The sequence below is a fragment of the Narcine bancroftii genome, chromosome 8 (assembly GCF_036971445.1).
Source record: "Narcine bancroftii isolate sNarBan1 chromosome 8, sNarBan1.hap1, whole genome shotgun sequence".
Lineage (NCBI taxonomy): Eukaryota > Metazoa > Chordata > Chondrichthyes > Torpediniformes > Narcinidae > Narcine > Narcine bancroftii.
This window is the reverse complement of record NC_091476.1, coordinates 177,003,532-177,025,497: the sequence shown is the minus strand read 5'-3', so window position 1 is coordinate 177,025,497 and position 21,966 is coordinate 177,003,532. Positions and strand designations below refer to the sequence as shown.

The 21,966-nt window shown below is 40.7% G+C and overlaps 1 protein-coding gene and 1 pseudogene across 14 annotated transcripts in view; both read left to right on the top strand.

Moving 5' to 3' along the window:
- The window catches only part of LOC138741615 (adhesion G protein-coupled receptor B2-like), a 711,436-nt gene that overhangs the window by 115,217 nt on the left and 574,253 nt on the right, over positions 1–21,966 (top strand). For 11 of the 14 annotated variants that reach the window (XR_011343611.1, XR_011343612.1, XR_011343613.1 and 8 more), the window contains one exon: positions 7,272–7,436. The exons of the other annotated variants lie outside the window; for them this stretch is intronic. Coding sequence is in view for 8 of the 11 variants with exons in the window: in XM_069895951.1 (XP_069752052.1) it covers positions 7,272–7,436 (165 nt within the window). In the remaining 3 variants the exon portion in view is untranslated. The remainder of the gene's footprint in view (positions 1–7,271; positions 7,437–21,966) is intronic. 14 annotated transcript variants of the gene reach the window in all.
- Positions 2,022–2,632, top strand: LOC138741640 (phosphatidylglycerophosphatase and protein-tyrosine phosphatase 1 pseudogene; annotated as a pseudogene).

The following is a 21,966-nucleotide window of genomic DNA, read 5'->3' as shown; positions in this document are numbered from 1 at the left end:
TTGTCCTGGTCATCTTTAAACCCCCCATCCTATCTTAACTTCACATTCTGTCGTGTGTGGTGTATTTGCCCTGTCCACCCTATCAGTGCCTCGCATGATTTTATACACCTCTATCAGGTTACCACTCAGCCTCTGGCAGACCAGAGTAAACTAGTTTGTCCAATCTCTCCCCATAACTCCTAACTTCACCTGCGAGGCACATCCTCTGAATCACAATGGTCACAGATTAGTAAAGGGCTTAAGGGTCGGGCTGACGGAATGGATGGGATTCACAGATTGGGGTTTATTGAAGAAAGATTGTGTAGAAGGAGTTCAGAGGGGTAATGGATAAAAGCACAGTGACTTCAGGGAAATGGAGAAAAGGCCTTAGATAATGTGACTCCCCACAATGCAGCAGGTTCAAAAAAATCACCATGTTGGACATTTTTGTAAGAGGATTTGAGTACCAGAGAGGAGAAGGTTTGTTCAAATTATAGAGATATCTCATTAGACTAGATCTGGAATATTAATTCCTAACCTAAGGGATAAACTTCCTCTTGAGGTACAGTAATGAATGTCTAACAGATTGATTTCTGAATGGCAAATTTGTTGAGTGAAGTAAGATTAAGCAGACGAGAGCAATACTCAAAGTTTAAAAATTCTTAAAGGGCTTGACAGTATAGAAGTGCAATTGATGTTGCTCCTGGTTGCTGTATCAAGAAACAGGGGTCACAGTCACAAAATAAGAGGTCATACATTCATGGCAGAAAATAACTTTATCCAAAAAGTAATGATTCTCTATAATTCTGAAGAATTTCAGTCACTTAGTATAAGCAGGAAAAAGTCTTTTACCAAGTGGTAGTTAGTGACTGGTGAATCACCACAGGTAGCCCCAATAATGACACAGACAGAAGACTGAGGGGAATGATAGGCTTTATTGAGCTAGAGACTGCTGGCCTGGGTCCAGGCTAGGAAAATGAGCAGGAAGGAGAGGGGACTCGACCTTTATGGCCCGGGATCACATGGGCGGGATTAAGGGAGGAGCTAAGGCAGGGAGACACCCGGAGGGCGGGCCATCCAGTGCATACAGTCATATCACCACAGAATTTAAAAGTAATATCTGCAGTTTTGTGGATGACACAGAGCTGGGTAGAAGTATGAAGTTTGTGGAGGATGCAGAGAAAGTTCAGGTTGATTTTGAAAGATTGAGAGAATGGCAAGATACTATATAGCAAATATAGTTTAAGGTGGATAGATATCTGGTTATCCATACATTTTGGTGGCAATAGCAGGAAGTCAGATTATTGTCTGAATGATGTTAGATTGGGAAAGGGAGGTGCAACGAGGCCTGGTTTCTTCGTGTCTCATTGGCTGAAGATAAACATTGAGTCAGATTGTATGTAGCCTTCATTTTAGAAGGATTTACATTTTGGAGCATGGATGCCTTGCTGCAATTAGGCAAAGTCTTGGTGAGACCATACCTTGATCTTCTTACCTGAGGAAGGATGTTCTTGCTCTGGCGATGAGACTGATAATGGTCATGAGAGTTTATTACACAATGCACAGATCTAAATTTAGACATTGGTAACAGATCCTTCCTGTCTTCAAACCTGTGCTGCCCAATTACACCCAATTGACCTAGAACCTATGTTTTGAAGGGTGAGAGGAAACCAGAGCACCCAGAGCAAACCCATGCAGACACAGGGAGAACATGTAAATTCTTTACAGTCAGCAGTGAATTCGAACCTGGGTCGTTGGTGCTGCAACACCATTGTGCTAGCATCTATGGTAACTGTGTTGATATTCTTGTGTTACAAGAAATCTGCAGGTGCTGTGATGTAGTTAATATATAAAAGAGCTGGAGAAATTTAGCAGTCCCGCAGCATCCATAGGAGTTAGTCATATAAGGGAGTGGGGGACATTTAATGTGGTGGGACGGGCTTCCTACGGCTGGCCCAGGGCACCCCATGGCAGTTCCAGGGGAGGGGGGAGAGTTAATGTGGTGGGAACAGGGAGCATTGGATTGGATATGATCATTAATAATGGCGGTGTTGTTTGCTTGAATCGTGTTTTATCCAAGTTTTGGTTAGAATATCGTCGTGTCCAAGGTGTTCATTCACCACTGGTTATGACTGGATTGACCAGTTCTGTCATCATTGGGGTGTTTCCTTTTTGATCACTTAGCGAGGAGTTAGTAAGAAAAGAGAATATAGGAGGCGTGATAACCAGTAATGGAGATTATGAAGGAAAATTCTTTGTAAACGCAGGTGAGGAATGGGAGTCATTCAGAGTTGAACAGTTAACACTGTTGACATACTTGTGCACCAAAATTAGAAGACCTGAAAAAGGGCATTGATTTCCTTACTAAATATCATAATAAAGGAAGCTGCGTGTATGTGCATTGTAAGACTCGATGATCCCATAGTGCCACTACGGTGGCAGCTTTCTTAATTAATCTGCATCATTGCAGTCCAAAGAAGGCATGTGAATAGATTGCGTCTCCAGATCTCATATCATTAATCGCAGTAGACAATTTAAGGTTCTGAAGAACTATTTGGTATTTGGGAAAAGGAGATGGAATAGGGGCATGCTCCATCAACTCTACAGAATGACCCGCTTTGCAGTGCCTCTGGGAATGGTGCTCAAGAGATGATGAGGAGAAATTTCTTTAGCCAGAGGGTCATGGATTGTCAGGATCTGCAGATGGATGCATTACTCACAGATGAAATCATCATGGATACTCCTGATTTATGAAAAGAAAGAATTTGCAAGACTGAAGAGATGGCAGAATAACAAGATGAGCTGGTATTGCTCTTACATTGAACCAGTACATTTTTAACAGACAGAATGGCCTCATACCATGCAATAAACATTCTGTGATGATATGAACAGGTGACAGAGAGATTCTGTACCTTATAATTAATAAATGTGTGTTAATTAAGCTTTGCAGTAATTTTAGCGTATGATTAAGTTTCCTTGCTGCCTTGAATTAATGATTGCAACTATTATCTTGTATTGGAACTCTGGAGCAAATATGATCTTGTGTATAATAACAGCAATGCCTAGAAATAGCAAGATAGTTAGAATGAATATGTAGCTGAACAGTGGTGCAGGAGAGATGGTTTCAGTTTCTTGGGGCATTGGAACCAGTTCAGTTCCAATGGGACCAGTACATACCGGACGGTCTACATCTGAGCAGGACCAGGATCAATGTCCTAGGGAGATTGTTTGCTAGTGGTGTTAGGGAAGGTTTAAATTAATGGGACAGGGGGATGGGACCCTAAAGAGAAAAAATGAGGAAGATGGTATAGAAACCAAAGCCAGAGTTAGGAAAGAGAAAAAGAAAAATAGAGGGCAAGAGAGTCAAAAGCAAAGGATGCAGAGGTCACTGTATTCTAAAAAGACAATGAGCATAAGGGCACTTTATCTGAATGCCCGTACTATTAGAAACAAGGTTAGTGACTTGAGGCGCAAATTGTTACCTAGTTATATGATTTAGTGGCCTCACAGAAACATGGTTGTGAGATAGGCTTGATTGGGAATTAAATATTCAAGGGTATCAGGTAATATGAAAAAATAGTCAGAAAGGAAAAGGAGGTGGGGTGGCTCTCTTAATTAAGGGTGAGATCAGGGCAATAGTGAGAGATGATAGAAGGAGGAGAATGTTGAATCCATCTGGCTAGAGATTAAGAATAGTAAAGGAAAAAAAACCCATCACCGGTGGGAGTTGTCTACCAAATAACAATAGAACAATGGCACAGACAATTAACTGAGAGGTAGCTGAGGCATGTAAGAACAGAACAGCAGTTGTCATGGGGGACTTTAACTTCCACGTAAATTGGGAAAATCAAGTTGGTTAAGGTAGTCTGGAGGATGGCTTCATAGAGTGCATCCATGATAGCTTTCTTGACCAGCAAGGGAGAAGGCTATTTTAGATCTAGTATTATGCAATGAGATAGATAAAATTAACAATCTGGTAGTTAGGGACCCTCTTGGAAAAAGTGAACATAGTATGATTTAATTTCTCATGCAGATGGAGGGTGCAATAGTTAGATCTAAAACTAGTGTTTTATGCTTGAACAGGGGAGACTACAACAGGGTGAGGGAGGAATTGGTCAGCATGGGATGGGAGCACAGGCTTGTTGGCAGAGCAATTGAGGAACAGTGGAAGACTTTCAAAGCGATTTTTCACAGTGCTCAACAAAAATATATTCCTGTTGAAAATAAGGGCAGTGAGAGAGGGAAAAGTCAGCCTTTGTTAATTAAGAAAATAAAGGAAAGTATAAAATTAAAAGCTCATGTGTGCAAAGTGGCCAAGAGTAGTGGGAAACTAAAGGATTGGGAAAAGTTTAAAAGGCAACAAAGGGCGACTAAATGAGAAATAAGGAAAGGGAAGAAAGATTATGACGGTAAATTGGCTCAAAATATAAAAACAGATAGCAAAGAAATTTATAAATATATAAAATGGAAGAGGGTGGCTAGTGTCTGTGGCAGGCTGCACCAAAGGAAAACACAAGCACAATACTGTTTGGGGCAACACAGCTTTATTCCATTCACATAAGTATCTAGTTGGCTGCTAGCTGTGCTGACAGTGTGATCCCAGGGAGAGAGAGAGAAAGCACACAGTCGTGACCTTGGCTTTATACCATGGGCCCTCAGGGCCCACCTGGTGGTCGGATGTCATTAGGCTGGGTGCTGCGTCTCTAGGCCACCTGGTGGCCGGATGATGTACCACAGCGCATCATCACATTCACCCCCTTTAAAAAAAGCCCTGGTATTGTTCACAAATCCAGCCGCACCGTTGGTTTCTGCACCCTCTGGGACCTCCTAGGGAGGATGCGTGGATTGGGCTGGGGGAGGGCAGTTGTTCAGTCGGGTGTTGTGAGTATACTGGATGGGTTTGGGGTCCCAGAGGGTGCCGTTCATTCTCCGCGTGCGGCTGGGGGGAGGTGTCGGGCTGGGGTTCTTCTGGTTCTTCCTCTTCATTCTCTTCTTCGCCTGGCGCCAGGTCCGTCATGGAGACGGAGTCCTCCCTCCCGTCAGGGAATGTCACAAACGCGTAGTTCTGGTTCGCGTGGATCAACTCTCCCCTCTCGACCAGTGGGTCCGTCTGATGCATTCGGCTGAACTGCCGTTGCTGCATCTGTTGTCATCTCCACATTATTGGCCCAATCTTGGCGGGGTGTCCACAAGTCTAGCAGGGTTGGAGTGGGCGCTTGGTGCTGTGGTCGGGGAGGTATTCCTCAAGGTTGTTTCTAGCTGTCTCCCATTGCCTCTGCCACCCTCACAGCCTCTTCCAGGGACACCGTGCTTTGTTCTAACAGCAGCTGGCAGATTTAGTTTGACTGGACCCCCACCACCAGCGTGTCCCTCATCAAGTCCTGTGCTATTTGCTGTGGGGTTCTAGCGCGGAAGTTGCATGCCTGTGCTAGGGGTCTTACTGAGAGCATGAAATCCCGGAAGGACTCCCCTGGTTGCTGTCTTCTGGTCAGGAGACGGTGTCTCGTGTGTACTTCACCTCCCCCTTGGAGATAGTTGGACTGGAGCATGTCCATAGCCTCCCTGTATGAGGCACAGTCCTGGACTAATGCGTACGGGAGGTCTCCCTGCTGGGCCACTAGCAGCATGAAAAGGTCTTCCGGGTGCGTACTGGGCATCATCACGCGAGCATAGTTCAGGAAACAATGACTCTAGTGGCTGAAGTGTGTGCATGTGCCGGGGGCCCGGGGTCTAGTTCCAAATGTTTTGGCCGTAGCGTCGTTGAGAGGTGCTGCCGTTGATTCGTTTCTAGGCGTCCCGATCGCACTGGAGCTGGGGACTTTTGCCTCCACTGATGGACGTGGAGCTCCATGGGGACTGGCGTTACCTGGTAGATGTCCGCTGAGGGTCTGGTGTCCCCGCTCTCATTCCCGTGTCTGAGCCAGTCTCCACCAGGTTTGGGGGGGATCGCACACATCTCAACGATGAAGGATTTGTTCCCCTCCTTGATCTTCTCCTCGTGCTTGGGTAGGATTGCCCAGGTTGGGAGGGGGATCTTTGCCTCCTGGCCATTTTATGTGAATGGAATAAATTGTGGCAGACTGCACCAAAGGAAAACATAGGCACAATACTGTTTGGGGCAACACAGCTCTATTCCACTCACACAAGTATCTAGTTGGCTACTAGCTGTGCTTACAGTGTGATCTTGGGAAGACAGAGAGAGCACACTGTCGTGACCTCGGCTATATACCATGGGCACTCTGGGCCCAACTGGTGGTCGGATGCCATTAGCCCAGGTGCCGTGTCTCTAGACGACCTGTTGGCCGAGTGATGTACTGCAGCGTATCATCACAGAATCAATATAGGTCCCTTGGTAGATGAGAAAGGGAAATTGATATTGAATAATGAGGAAATGGCCGAGGCATTGAACAGATATTTTGTTTCAGTCTTCGCAGTGGAAGGATATACTTGTCTTGGATGCAGTCCAGAGGAGGTTCACCAAGCTGATCCTGGAGATGAGGGGTTTGACCTACGAGGAGAGACTAAATCACCTGGGATTGTACTCACTTGAATTCGGAAGAATGAGAGGAGATCTTATAGAAACATATAAAAGTATGAAAGATAGAAGCAGGAAAATTGTTTTCACTGGTAGGTGAGACCAGAACTAGGGGATGTATTTAAGGTTCAGTTAGATAGATTTTTGCATTAAAAAGGAATTAAAGGATATGGGGAAAAGGCAGGTGGGTGGAGTTGAGTCAATGATCAGATCAGCCATGATCTCTCTGAATGGCAGAACAGGCTGGACAGGCTGGATGGCCAACTCCTGCTCCTATGTTCTTATGTTTATTATGACTATTTGTAATAGATAATTAAAATATTGCTGAAATCATTACTGCATCACGAAATAGCTTGTCATCCTTTTTGTTTTGCCTTGTATGTGCTTTCAAATTTCAATCAGTCCAGTAAATAAAATAATCTGTGCTCCCACCAATTAACTTGAAAAGATTGTGAGTTGGATCTCATTAGCACTCTTAGTATGACTCCCCACTGAAAGAACTAAAATCACTCAAATTTACAAGAGCCTTCAAGATTTCAATCAGAAATTTTGAAAAAAAAATATTGAAAGGACATTTTACAAAGAAGCTGAATTTCCTTCAACCTTCCAATAATTATTATCTCAGTAAGAAAACACCAAAGTGAAATATTTATTTGATACTGTAGTAGGTCTATTATCCTCAGAGAGAAAGACTTGTAATTTTTATTTTAGCCTTCTGTGGTGACAGATCTCTCATGTGATTTACACTGTGTTGTAGTACATGGTCTGTGGGAGGAATGGTCGCCATGGAGTTTGTGCTCAGTTACCTGTGGGAGAGGATCAAGAACCAGATCACGGATGTGCGTTTCTCCACAACATGGAGGGAAAGCGTGTCAGGGCCCAGAGCTGCAAACCAAGCTCTGCAACATTGCACTTTGCCCTGGTTGGTATAAACCCTTACTTTAATGATAAGCTGCTTCAAAATGTTTTTCTTTGTAGCAGAATCACTTTTTTCCTGTGTTTTCAGCAGTAGTTGTCTTGCCAGTTGACTTATTGTAGCAAGTGATCTCAAGGTAGAAGAGTGAATAAGAAGCTTTAATCTTCGACAACTTAGATTTCTTGTATATTTGGACAAATAATAATCTAATCACTTTAGGCCCTTTCAGCTGGCCTAAACACCCCATTGTAAAGCCGCATATTCTCCCCCCATGTGGCTAAGAAAATTCTCACCTGAATACTCCAAAAGCGCCTCCGAGGCGCTGACACCAATCCTCCTTGGGGAGGTATAATCGACGGAGTGTCGGGCCCTACTGAGGTACCTAAATGTGCAGCTGCTGTAAGTGCTGCCTGGGGGTGGGCTGATGACTCTATGAGCCAGTGACCCAACTCCCTGCTGCCTGACAGCCCCAATCCCACTGCCTGACAGTCCCCCACCCCATTGCCTGACAGCCGCCCCCGGCCCATTTCCTGACAGCGGTCCCCTCCCCTTTGCCTGACAGCCGCCCCTGCCCCACTGCCTGACAGCCTCCCCCACCCTGCTGCCTGACATCCACTGCCCTACTTCCTGACAACCACCCCCATCCCCGCTACCTGACAGCCATCCCCCGCTCCGCTGCCTGACAGATGCTCCCTGCCCCACTGTCTGACAACCACCCCCTGCCCTCATGCCTGACAGACCCTGCCCTACTGGGGAGGGGAGGTTGGCAGGGGACATTGCGACAGGGGTTGCTGCTGCGGGACATTGGAACAGGGGCGGCCAGCAGGGGAACGTTGGGGCAGGGGCGGCCGACAAGAGAACATCAAGGCAGGGGCAGCCAGTGGGAAACATCGGGGCAGGGGCAGTTGGCAGGGGATGTTGGGAGGTGGCCAGTGTGGGCTGTCATAACCTGGCTGGTCGCACCTGCACTGGGGCCACTCTCTGCGGCTCAAAATGCGGCATAGTAATGGCGGTCTTTACTACCCATAATCCCCCATGCAGCTGGAACTGTGGGAAACACAGAGCGGTTCCACCTGCGTGGGGGTTTACGGGTAGGAAAGGCCGCCATTACTATGACGCATATTTATGACGGCTGCCATTGTGGCACCAGTCACCCGCTTCTATCAGATCCGGAGGTGCACTGAGACGCCCCTGGATATGAATAGGCCCTTTCAGGTGGACCAGGCAATGCTGTAGCAGCCTTTTAGGGCTGCCACCTGAAAGATGAGTCTGCAGGCTAAGATCCGTTCCTGCCGCCGCCCTCAAGGTGGAGGGTCCACCTGAAAGGGCCTTTTGATTACCTTCTTAAGGATGATAAGGATCAAATAATTTTTATCATTATTCAAACCAGTTTATAATCTTCAGTCTTCATTGACTCTTTCTGAGAAGGACCTGAATCCAGACTTGAAAAGAGTGAGGATTGTATTTACACATATTTGGCTGAGTGCTGTTTTCATTTCAAGGGAATAAAAATAGAAAATGCTAAGCAATGTTCAGCAGGTAGTTTGTGCGGTGAGAAAAACAGTTCAAGTCTCAGAGCAATTACATTTTAACTTCAGCCAGCTCTGATAAAGCATGTTTTTAAGAAAAATATTGACATGAGAATCAAAATGATCTTTGGTCTCAGAAGATGAGAAATGCTAGTCGTGATTTTCATGTTGCCTTCAATCTATGTGTAGTGTCTTTATTTTTGGGCATCCATCTTTGTGTGGACTATCATTTTATTTTTAAGTTTCTCTTGCCTGGAAGAAAGACATGTAAATGTGAGCTCCCTGAGAGTGCCTCAGTAGTTATCTTTTATTTTGCTATGTTATTGTTAAAATCATGTTGCTAAAATTTTCAAAACAGATCTCATCTGCTACTAGTGCATGTCAATCTTAGAAGCAAGAAAGGCATTATCGCTAACTGAAGAAACAACCAGACCCTCATATTTTGCAAAGATGACGACCAGCTCTGGAAAAGGGGGAAAGCTTTCCCTCGAGACAGTCATGATGACCATTCGGGAAAGAAAGGAAGAAATATCAATATGAATCGACACTAAAACAACTGACATCTGGTCCTCATGAACTAAAATAGAATCTGCATTATCAACACTAGCTGACCAAGTTAAGGAAATGGAAGGGTGTGTATCAGCTAATGAAGACAACATAATAAAAGTCACCATGCCTGTTGAAGAATTGGAGAAAGGTACAGTTGTTGATAGACAAGGTGGACAACTTGGAAAAGAGAAGCAGGTGAAACAATATTTGGATACTTAATCTCCCTAAGAAAACTGAAAGTTGCAATGCAGCTGGATTTTTGGAATGAATCCTATAAGAAATCTATGTCATCATCTGTGAGAGAGCCCACCGCTTGGGAAAACTCCCCACTGGTGGTGACGAGTCATGGAGTTCGAGACCTAAACTTCAAGACAAGAAAATTACATGCCTGGCCAAGCAAAAAGGAGAGATTTACTCAGAAAATAACAGGATTTACATATTTCCTGACTGTAGCCTGAGATTGCAACACCTCAGGGACAGCTTCAAGGAGATCAAGAAGAGCCTACAGGAGAGGGCATTGACTATTCCCTGCATTATCCAGTTGTATTCATATTGCTTTACCACATTTTATTTACATGCTCCTAGGCTTTGATTGTACTTGTTTAGAGGCCAGAATTCATAATTAATGTGGTTTAATGCTCATTTTTATTTGTAACTATTGAGAACTGTTGTCTATTGAGAGAGAGTAGCCTACCCCCAGGGAAGTTTAGCTTATGGGTCATTAACAGGTGGGTCTTATATGGGGATATGGTATGGTTATGCTTCGTAATTACACTCACTCTTATAGTTCTCGCTCTATCTTTATGCCCCGAGTTATCTTTTTTTAAATTTTCTTTAAGGTATGACTAGTCAACTTAAAATAATCTTGAACATAAGACGGGGATTAATTCTCCAATAAAGAGGGGAAAAAAACTTGAGTATTTAAAGAGGCATTCCACTAATATAGTGTTTATTCAAGAAACTCTGACACAGAACATATAAAGTCAAAAGAGGGATTGGGTTGGGAATGTTTACTATTCTTCATTTACCACAAAAACAAGGGGAGTAGCAATACTTGTTAATAAAAATGTGAGATTTAAATTAATATAACAGAAAAAAGCCAAGAGCAGTAGAATTCTTTTAGTTAATTGTAATATTACAAGTCCAGAGGACCCCAAAACCCAGCAGCAATAGAAATTCACCAACACAAATGGTTACTTAAACAAAAGTTGCTTTTAATTTTCTTTAAACGTAAAAACAGGATCAAACTTTAACTTACTACTATTAACTTAACCTAACTTAACCCCCTTCTAATTCTAAGCGCACGTGTATGTAATGTGTATAAGTTCAGAAAAGCTCTTTGATTCACAGTCCAATATCACTTCTCACTCCTCCAAGTTCACCGGTACCAGGCAATTCTTATACTGTGCACAGAATTTAACATTTATGAATTTTCACCATTTGTGATGCTTACAAATAAATGGTTACCACTCAGGAAGGTTCTTGTCACTTTCAGAGAGAGAGATTTGTTGCTCATTGGACACACACAAACTTATTCCCTCCAATCAGCTACTTCAGTGCCTTGCCGAAGAAACTTGCCCCATCATGGGTTTTCCAAATAATAACCTCTTCTTCCAAGTCACCACAGAGTTCCTCTTGTTTCCCTTATTTCAGGAGAAACAGTAGCCAGCCATTTCCTCTTGTAAGGACTGCAAGAGTTTGAACAGGCTGAACTCACAACTCACAACCCATCTTCAAAATGGGGTTTTAACAAGCCTGCCAGCTTGCCATGTTGCAGTCTCCAAAAAGCCACGGCAAAACTGTCTCTCTCCCTCTCTTTCTTTCTTTCTAAGAGAAATCCTGTTGGTTCTCCTCTCTCTGTTTTCAAAAGCACATGATCCCTCTTAGAAAGGCAAACAGCAACCAGACAGATTACTGGCACTGGAATCAGTTTCTGCCTGGGTATCTGTTGCTTTAAAGACAATAGTCCATTTACTCCACAGCATCAGTCCAATTAACACCTACTTGGGGGGGGGGGGGGTCCTTGCCACATGATGACGTGGGGCTAGACTTGAATTCTCTACTCTCCCTGAAAATGTTTTTAAAAAGAGTTAAGAATCCTGAACTGACTGCAAGAACATAGAAGCAGAAGCTATCGGAAGACCTTCAGAACAATAAACAATGCCTCCTAAGAAAGATAAATTGACTTACTTTTCAAGAACTTGAACAAGGAAAAAGAAGCTGATAAAGAAGAGAGGCCTACCTCGAAGAAGGATCCTGGAGCTCTCTGGAAGATGTGCCTGTGGTGACAGACAAGGAGCTGGGGCATCCTTGGACATCGCTGTACAAGGTCTCCCCCAATAATGGCCGACTGCCATGGGTGAAGAAGTGACACTGTGTGTGTGTGTGTGTGAGGAATCACACATATGCAGAACATCATAAAAAGAGCCAATTTTCAAAAAAGCTCAAGAAGCCTCCAGCAACATTGATCAAAAAGAGGAGGAGGAAGAAGAAGAAATGTATGTTGAGCAGAGATTTGGCCAAAAAAAAGGAGAAAATAAAGGAGTCTTATATAAATACAACTGAAATGAGAAGTATATGGATTCATTCCAGCAAATTTTGTTAGTTAACAATGGAAGTTAAAAAATGTACTTGAAAATAAGGGTTCTACGAAGAAGGTGGAGAGAATGCTGCTCAAATGGCACAAAAATTTGAAATGATGGATGCAAAAATTAAAGGTAATGAATTTGAAATTCAGCATGTTAAAGAGCAAATGAAGCTGAGGTGGCTGTAACTAAAGAACAATTAACTCAAAAAATAGATAAGTTAGAAAATTTTAGTCAAAGAAATAATATAAAAATATTTGGACTTAAGGAAGGTGACAAAGGGCAAGATATGAAGAGATTTTTACAATGTTGGATTCTGCAAACTTTAGAGGTAACTGAATTTCAAGGAGATATTGAGATTGAAAGAGCTCATCGAGCATTATGACCTAAGCCACAACCAGATCAGAAGCCACGTTTGATTCTGGTCGAGTTACTTCAATATGAAGTGAGGGGGAAGATCTTGGAGCTGGCTGCGAAGGAGAGAAAATCACCATTGATTTATAATGATAATAAAATTTTCTTTTATCCTGATATAAATTTTGATTTGTTGAAAAAAAGAAAAGAACTTAATACTGTTAAAAATGTGCTATGGAAAAAAGGTTACACTTTTGTTTTAAGGCACCCAGCAGTGTTAAAAGTTTTTGTTTCTGAGGGTAAAAGAATAGATTTTTTAGAGAACCCAATGAAGCGAAAGTGTTTGCAGATTCGTTGCCTGAGAAAATTAGATGAGAACTGGGAGATAATTGAAGAGAGAGAGGAAGTGGAAAGATTGCAGTTGGGGATGTATAATGAAATGATATAAGTTTAGGAGGGAAGAGAATATTAGAGAGGATAGTTTTTACCCGATATATCTGTGTAAAAAAATGAATTGATCATTGTAAGTTTGAGTAGATTTGAGACATAAGAGATAGTATAATTTTAGGGGAGTTAGGTGAAAGTATGAGCCTGGCCTCAGCGGAATATAATGGGTGGGTGTGGTTTTCGATCACAACTCCCATAGATCAGGGATATAAGGACACACTGATGATAACATACGCCTTTGGGAGGGTAGGTTTTCTGTTCTTTTCTTTGTTTCCTTTCTTTTTTCTTGTTAATACACCTAAATTTAATAATTGTATTATGAAATAGTTAGTATTTTGAATATAGGAGGAGGGAAGATGGAAATTTGGATATCTATTGGATTTTATGAGAGCTTAGATGGCTGATAGATTGGATTTTATTAGTATTAATATCAATGGGATTCAAAATCAAATAAAGTGTAAAAAATTATTGCCATTTGAAAAAAATTAAAACAGACATGGTTTTTTTTACAGGAAATACATTTGACAGTAAAAGAACATCAATAATTAAAAAGAGATTGGGTAGGAACAGTAATAGCATCATCTTTTAATTCTAAGGCTAGAGGTACAGCAAATTAATTAATAAAAATTTACCCTTTAAATATTGGATATTAATAGAGATGTAGCGGGGAGATATGTTATGGTGAATTGCCTGATTTATTTGGAACAATGGTCCTAAATGAATGTATATGCACCATATGTAAATGATGGCAAATTTATGCAAGATGTCTTCATGAATTTATCAAATGCCAAGGGAAAAGTCATATTGGGAATGTATTTTAATTTTGCTTTAGACTCTAAATTAGATAGATCGGTAGATAGAATGATGAAAAATAAGGTAGCAAAAAAGATTACAGATTTGATGAAAGATATGGATTTAGTGGATATATGGAGAAAAATCAACCCAAATGAAAGATATTATTCTTTTTTATTCTTTTTAATTTAAAACATATTCCCAGATAGATATGTTTTTAATTTCTGCACATCTTCAAAATAGAGTACAGAGTGGAATATCAAGCGCGGGTTTTATCAGATCATTCACCTATAATCTTCTCTATTTCATTAAGTAGTTTATCTTCTTTTCTTTTCTTTGGCTTGGCTTCGCGGACGAAGATTTATGGAGGGGGTAAAAAAAGTCCACGTCAGCTGCAGGCTCGTTTGTGGCTGACCAGTCCGATGCGGGACAGGCAGACACGATTGCAGCGGTTGCAAGGGAAAATTGGTTGGTTGGGGTTGGGTGTTGGGTTTTTCCTCCTTTGCCTTTTGTCAGTGAGGTGGGCTCTGCGGTCTTCTTCAAAGGAGGCTGCTGCCCGCCAAACTGTGAGGCGCCAAGATGCACGGTTTGAGGCGTTATCAGCCCACTGGCGGTGGTCAATGTGGCAGGCACCAAGAGATTTCTTTAGGCAGTCCTTGTACCTTTTCTTTGGTGCACCTCTGTCACGGTGGCCAGTGGAGAGCTCGCCATATAATACGATCTTGGGAAGGCGATGGTTTATAGATGGAGGTTAAATACCATTTTGTTGAAGAAAGGGAATTTTGTAATTTTATGAGCCAATAGATAAATATTTTCTAGATACTAATGAGGTTTCAGTTGCAAGTAAGTTTGTATCATGGGATTCAATGAAGGTATATTTGAGAGGTCAAATAATAAGTTATATTTCAGAAATAAAGAAAGAATAGATGAAAGATGTAACTCAAGTAGATAAAGAAATAATGAAATTGGAGAAAGAAATTCAAATACAGGTACACAATCCTTTATCTGGGCATCTAAAATCTGGAAAGCTCCAAAATCCAGCATTTTTTTTCCTGGTGCTGGTACAGTAGAGGGAAAGAGAGAGAGAGAGAGAGAGAGTGACAGCAGTGTGACTAGGTTGGGGAGAGAGACGGCAGTGAAACTCGGGCGGGCGGGGGGGATGAAAGATGTCAGTGCAACTCGGGCGGGGGGAGAGATACAGTAGCATGACTCAGATGGGGGAGAGATACAGCAGCGCGACTCAGGCGGGCAAGGGGGAGAGAGATGGCAGCACAACTAAGGTAGGCAAAGGGGAGAAGAGAGATAAATGGCAGCACGATTTGTGTGGGCGAAGTGGGAGAGAGTCAGCAACGTGACTCAGACAGGCGGGAGAGAGACGGCAGCACAAATTGGGCAGGCGGTGGGGGAGAGAGACGGCAGTGCGACTAGGGTGGGCGGGGGAGAGAGATGGCAATGCGATTCAGCCAGGCGGAGGGAGAGAGAGATGGCAGCACGACTCGGGTGGGTGAGGGGGAGAGAGACGCTAGTATGACTGGAAGGGGGTGGATACGGCAGCACAGTTTGGGTGGGCTTAAATCTGGGGCAGCTGGCTTTTGTTCTGAAATCAGGAAAAATCCAAAATTTGAAACACACTGTCCCCCAAGGGTTCTGGATAAAGGATTGTGTACCTGTATATAAAGGTGAGGAGAAGAGAAAATTGTTAGAGTTGAAGAAATTAAGACTTAATGCTGTGTAGACTTATAGAGTGGAAAGAGATATAATGAGAACATGACAAAAATATTACGAATTGGGTGAAAGGGCCCATAAAGTTTTAGCATGGGAATTAAAAATGGAAAAGATTTGTAGAACAATAATTGCTACAAAGAAATTATCAGGATGGATAACTTATAAAATGCAGGAAATAAATGATAATTTTAAAAACTTTTATGCTAAACTTTATCATTCTGAGTCTAAGAGAGATGATAATAATCTGAGAGATTATTTGAGACAAATTAAATTACTGGTGTTAAAGGAGGACGAAAAGATAAGACTGTCCGAGAATTTTCAGAAAAAGAAGTTTATGAGACTCTAATGTCTCTCTAGAATTATAAGGCACCAAGTGAAGATGGTTTCCTACCAGAATTTTATAAAGAGTTTAAGGAGCTATTCTCCTGTATTGATGGAGGTATTAGGTCAAATGAAAGAGGTTTACGATCTACCTGAATCTTTTAAAACAGCATTAATAACTGTAATTCCAAAAAAGGGAAAGATTGTTTACAGCCTTCTTCATATAGACCTATAGCATTATTGAATACAGATATAAAATTTTATTGAAATTATTAGCGAATACGCTAGTTGAATTTTTGCCAAAATTAATAATTTTAGATCAAACTGGTTTTATTAAAAATAGAAAAGCAGCAGATAACATAGTTACATTTTTAAGTTTGGTAAATATAGTACAAAATAAGAAGATTCCTGAGGTAGTGGTAGCATTAGATGCAGAGAAAGCATTTGATCGATTGGAATGGGACTTTTTTATTTGCAACTCTTAATGCTTTTGGGATTCCAAATAATTTTCTAAACTGCATAAAGGGATTGTATGATCAACCAAAAGCATAAGTGATTATGAATAAACAAATCTAACAACCCTTTTTAGACAAGGTTGTCCATTATCAGCCTTTTTGTTTGCATTAGCGACTGAACCATTGGCAGAAGTAATTAGAACTGATAATGAAATTAAAGGATTTGAAGTAGGTAATGAACATAAAATTAGTTTATTTGCTGATGATGTTATAGTATATTTAATGAGATAAGAAATATCTTTAAATACATTGAATTAGTATCAGGTTATAAAGTGAATGTTGATAAAAGTGAAGTGATGCCTATGATGGATATGGATTATTCTCAATGTAAAAGATTGACAAAATTTAAATGGAAAAATGAAGCAATTAAATGCTTAGGAATTGAAATTAGTAGAAATATAAGTAATATGTTTAAACTAAATTGTTTGCCATTGTTAAAAAATTGGAAGAGGATTTGAAAAGATGGAAAGATTTACCATTAATGTTAATAGGATGAGTGAATTGTATTAAAAAGTATAGTTTTCCAAGAATACAAAATTTGTTTCAATCATTGTGTGATGCACTGTGGTGACAGTAAGCAGACACAAGATTCGAAAGACTGAACAACAGGCTTTATTCTACTTAAAGTGTTCTGCTGTAGTTAGCTGCAACACTGTGTGACTGACTTCGAGGGACCGGATGTGGTTTATATCCCGGTGGATGATTGGCAGCCTATCGGGCGGGGCTTGATCCATTCAGGTTGGCTGATTGACAGTTGGCCAGGTGTGGTCTGTCTTCCGGTGATCTTCCTGCAGGTACACAGGTCACCTCCTGCAGTAGGCTAGTGGTGTATCACCACACATTGCCCATTCAAGTACTAAAAATTTTTCTTTCAAAACTTGAATAAAATAATATGGGAATTTCTTTGGAAAGGTAAGATGTCAAGAATTGGTTTAAGAGGGAAATGTTTGTATGTATTTTGATTGATATGGTTCACAGTGTGAAAAGTTTTAAAAAAAAATTGGTTTAGAAAAAAAAATGTGGAAATTTGATCAGGGTGGACTAAGACGACCAAATTTTAAGAATTATTTTAAAGCAGCTCAATTGAGGCTTTTGTTCTCCTGTTATCAATGGGATGAAAAACCAGCTTGGATTCAAACAGAAATGAATAAAATTAGTGAAACTATTCCAGAGTTAATTTTATATAAATGGAATAGTGAGTTATTTAAAGGAACAAAAGATTTTCTGTATTGAAACATACTTTCACAAGGATCACAAGATAAAGAAACAGAGGTAGGCCACTATGCCCATCGAGTCTGTTCCGTAAATCTACACAAAGCTACTCTACATTGTTTCCAATTTCTGGCCTTTTCCCTATATCCTTCACATATGGAACAGAATTCATGTTGAGATATGAATTAAAAATTATCAATTGCCAAAAATGTTGTTAAAACAAAATCAACTTCTTCCTTTTTCTTTGAATAAGTCTTTATTTGATACTTGGTTCAGTAAAGGTTTACAGAGAATCAAAGATTGTTTCTTAGGATTTTTTTAACTTTTTTTGCATATTATCAATTAAAAGTGTATTTGAAAAAGAGACTGGGAGCAGATTTGAGACTCCCTAAACAAAGTTAATTTGAAGATACATTTGTTGTTAAATTTATTACTAATATGTATATAAAATTACAAATTAAAGAAAAAAGATCTATATTAATCAAAAATCCAATGGGAGAAAGATTTAAATATAAAAATTCAGGAGGAGATTTGGTCAAAATTATGTTATGAAAGTGTTACGAATACAGTAAATGTTAAATATCAAATGGTTCAATATAATTTTATTCATCAATTCTATTATACTCCACATAAGTTAAATGGACTTAATCCTAATTATTAAGATAGGGACTTTTTTGTATTCAGTGTGGTCTTGGAAAAAAGTGGAAAGGTTTTGGAATGAACTGAGTTTATTATTAGGGAAAATTATGAAGATAAAGATACAAAAGTATCCAAGAATATTTTAACTTGGACATATTTATGAAAAGGATATAAAATTGATATTGCACAAATACCAAGACATTTTTTTACGTTTTGCAATAGCAACTGCAAAGAAATGTATAGCGACATCATGGAAAAATTATAGAGAAATTTTTTTTTGTATCATTGGCTAAGGATATTTGATTAATGTTTTATTCAATTTTTTTACTGTAGTGATGCAAACAATTAAATAAAATGTTTAAAAAACACCTATTTGTGAAGTCTACATAGGCATTCTTAAAAGTTTCTGCAAAGTCACTGTGGACATGAAGTCTCTCTTTCAGCAAAGCTCTTGCATTTTAAATGAGATGTCTTTAGTGAAATGATAATGTCTGTGAAGTGACCTACACTAAACCCCCCCCCCCACAATCTATCTCTTTTAAACTATTATTAATGTAATTAATGTATAACATAAAATATAATAGACCCCATATCAGTTAACTGAATATGAACAGGGTCACACTGATTAATAAATATGGCTCAATGACAACAATCCCACTTTTAAAAAATAATTTGATATTAAACCTTATGACAGCTTTGGACCACTGTGTGGTGACTTCAGTTTGGTTGTAGACCCAGCAATGGATCGATCCACAGCAAGATCTTTTAAGCATTCAAGGGCAGTGTTGGTCATGGATCATTGTATGAGGGATTTGGTGTTATATGATATTTGGTGTCAACTTAAAGGTAAAGGATTTTTCCTTTTTTCACATGTCTATGGCTCCTATTCTAGAATTGACATGTTTTTAATATCCCTAATGCTCCTATCTGCCAGCTATACTTTCTGACCCTAATCCAATAAAGGTGACTCCTCTGTGGAATAACCCCAATATCCCCCACCTGATTGCAGATGGAATTTTAAAAATAGGTATAAAAACAGTGGAAGATTTGTATAGGCAAAGATAACTTTGCCAATTTTCAACAATTGTCTGGGAAATTCAATCTACCAAATCATAATTTATTCAAATATTTTCAGATTAGACACTTGGTCCATAACAGTTATTCAGACTATCCTCAAATCCCAATAGAATCCCCATTTAAAAAGCACATGCTTAGTGAAGCCCTGTTCACTACAAAGGGTCTGACATCGTCTATTTGTTTTAACAGTTGCTTCCCAATCTATACAAAGAGTAAAAATGAAAATAAATGCAATTATAATGATTTTCCATGCTGTAAATTGTTATGTTATGATTCTGATTTGTGTAAATATACATCAAATGTTTCAAACTGTGTTAATATCTTTAATAGGACCTACTACACTCTACACAGACTGCACCAAGTATTCCATAACCTCTCACCCAATTGTCAGAGAAGTAAAACTTGTGATGGAGATTTATTTCATATTCTTCGGAATTGCTCTCATCTGGAAGACTTTTAGAAATACATTGTTAGAATAACCTCAGATATTATATAAACTGAAATTTCATTTGACTCTTGAATTTGGATTTTGGGAGATCTACAAGGACTTAATGTGAATCACATAAAAATATACTTCATATTGCTTGTGGCCTGAGCTGGGAAAAATGCATCCTACAAAACTGGAAATCAGAATTTCCTCCTTCACAGAGGCACTGGGGGTCTTTTTTAGCCTTATTGCCATTATTGCACCTCTTCAGCTACTGAATTAGTACGGATACCTGTACTATCTGCTTAAGGTAGTAATATATACCTTATTAATATACATTAGGACCTGTGATAGTACAGACCTATCACCAATGTATATAGTTACATTGTCTAGTGTGTAATGACTGTGCTTACAGCGATTGGCTGAGAGCTTAGCCATGCCTACTGTCTGGGCCTTAAAGGGTTGTGTCCCTAGCCAGGTCGGATCATTCTGGACTGGTCGGCCACCTGTGAAGAGCTCCTGTCTTTTGCTAATAAAAGCCTTGGTTTGGATCAACAAGTCTTTGGTTCTTTCGACGAGCTCTACAGGACCTCACACCTTACTTGATCAAATTTTATTTTTGCTATTTTTCAAATGTGAACATGGGAGAAATTTCTACCATACTGAGGTTGCAGGTGTGGGGGGTTGGGGGGGAAGGTGGGAGGGTGCATTTTGTTTGTTTTTTTTGTTTGTATTTTTTCTTATATCTATCAGTTTATAAAAATATGGCCATTTTGATTCAATAAAAATCTAAGTTTCTCTTGCCTTCCACTTTATTGCAATCTTGATATGCTATTGGCTCCCGCCATCTTCATTCCTATCTTTTCAGCAATGTTTGAAAAATCTCTGCCGGCTCTGATAAAAGGTCATAAACTAGTTAATTTGGTTTCCATTGACATGGATTTTGCACAATCTGCTAGAGATTTCCAGTTTTCATTTCAGATTTGAAACATCAGTAGAATTTTGCACGCAAACCATGAAATAAAAAAAGTCTCAGTAGAACAACGATATTCACTTTTCATCTTGTGCCTGCTTTCTACCAAAGCATCTTACTATTTCTTCATCACTTTGTTCACAGTTGCAAATATTCCTCTCTATATATTTATCTAATTTACTTTTGTAGGCTACAACGGAATCTTTGCTTGGTTTCCAGCTAAGACTTTTGTATACCACAGTCACATTGTAAGAATTTAAATGCTTTGTAAATTACTCCAGTGAATTCCTCCTCTATAAATGCTTACAGCCATTATTGTTTATCAAGTTTATCATTTCCATTTCGAGAGACCATCACAATGATATCTAATTAGTTAAATAAATCAGTGTTACTTGTAGCATGTTCTAAGCAGCAATGAAGCTTATGCAACTTGGATTAGTGTGGTGCACTATCGAACAGAAGCAAACACAAAACATAAGGTCTGTTCTACAGGCTTTATTCAACATAAACTTCCTCAGAGCTGGCTGTGAGAATGCTGTTGTATGTTCTGAGACTGTCTTCGAAGGGCCAGATCCAGCTTATATCCCAGAGGATGATTGACAGCCGACCAGGTAGGGCTTGGTCCATTCAGGTCAGCTGATTGACAGCTGGCCAGGTGTTGCCTTGTCCCCTGTACTCTTCTGCAGGTACAGAGGTCTCCCCCTGCAGTAGGCTGGTGGTGTACCACCACATTCACCCCCTTTTTTAAAATTGTCCCGGGAGGGGGGAAGGAAGTTGCAGTTCGTGATCTGCCCAGAGCCCCAAAACATATATGCATTGTTTACATGTTTAGACGTTCCGGTGGCCGGCGGAGTCTCTTCGACTGTCACAGGGTTGGCTCCTGATTACAGGTCGGTGAGGGTATGCAAGGGCTGCGGGCAGGCCCCGAAGCGGCTGGCATGGTGCAGCACAGAGGAGTGGTCGGGGGGGGGGCGGGGTTGAGGTTTGTGTGATAGATTGGATGTGTGGGGGATCCGCCACGGTTGTAGTGAGTCCTTGGTGCCCAAGGAGGTCTTGAGTGTCCCATAGCTGTCCAGATTTGGGAGGGGGGGTGGTTTCAGGCTGACATTGTCCTGGGCTGGAGGATTCTATGCTGTGGTGGATGCTCCTGCTGGTGCCAGGTCCCTAATTGAGACGGTGTTCTCCCTGCCACTGCTGAACCTAACGTAAGCGTAGTTGTGGTTCATGTGTAGGAGGAACACCTGCTCGATCAGGGGTTCGGCCTTGTGTGCCCGCACGTGTCTACACAGGAGCACTGGTCCCGGGGACACGAGCCATGCTGGGAGAGATGTTCCCGTCGCCGATTTCCTTGAGAACGAATTCAGGCGTTCGAGAGGGATCTCATTGGTAGC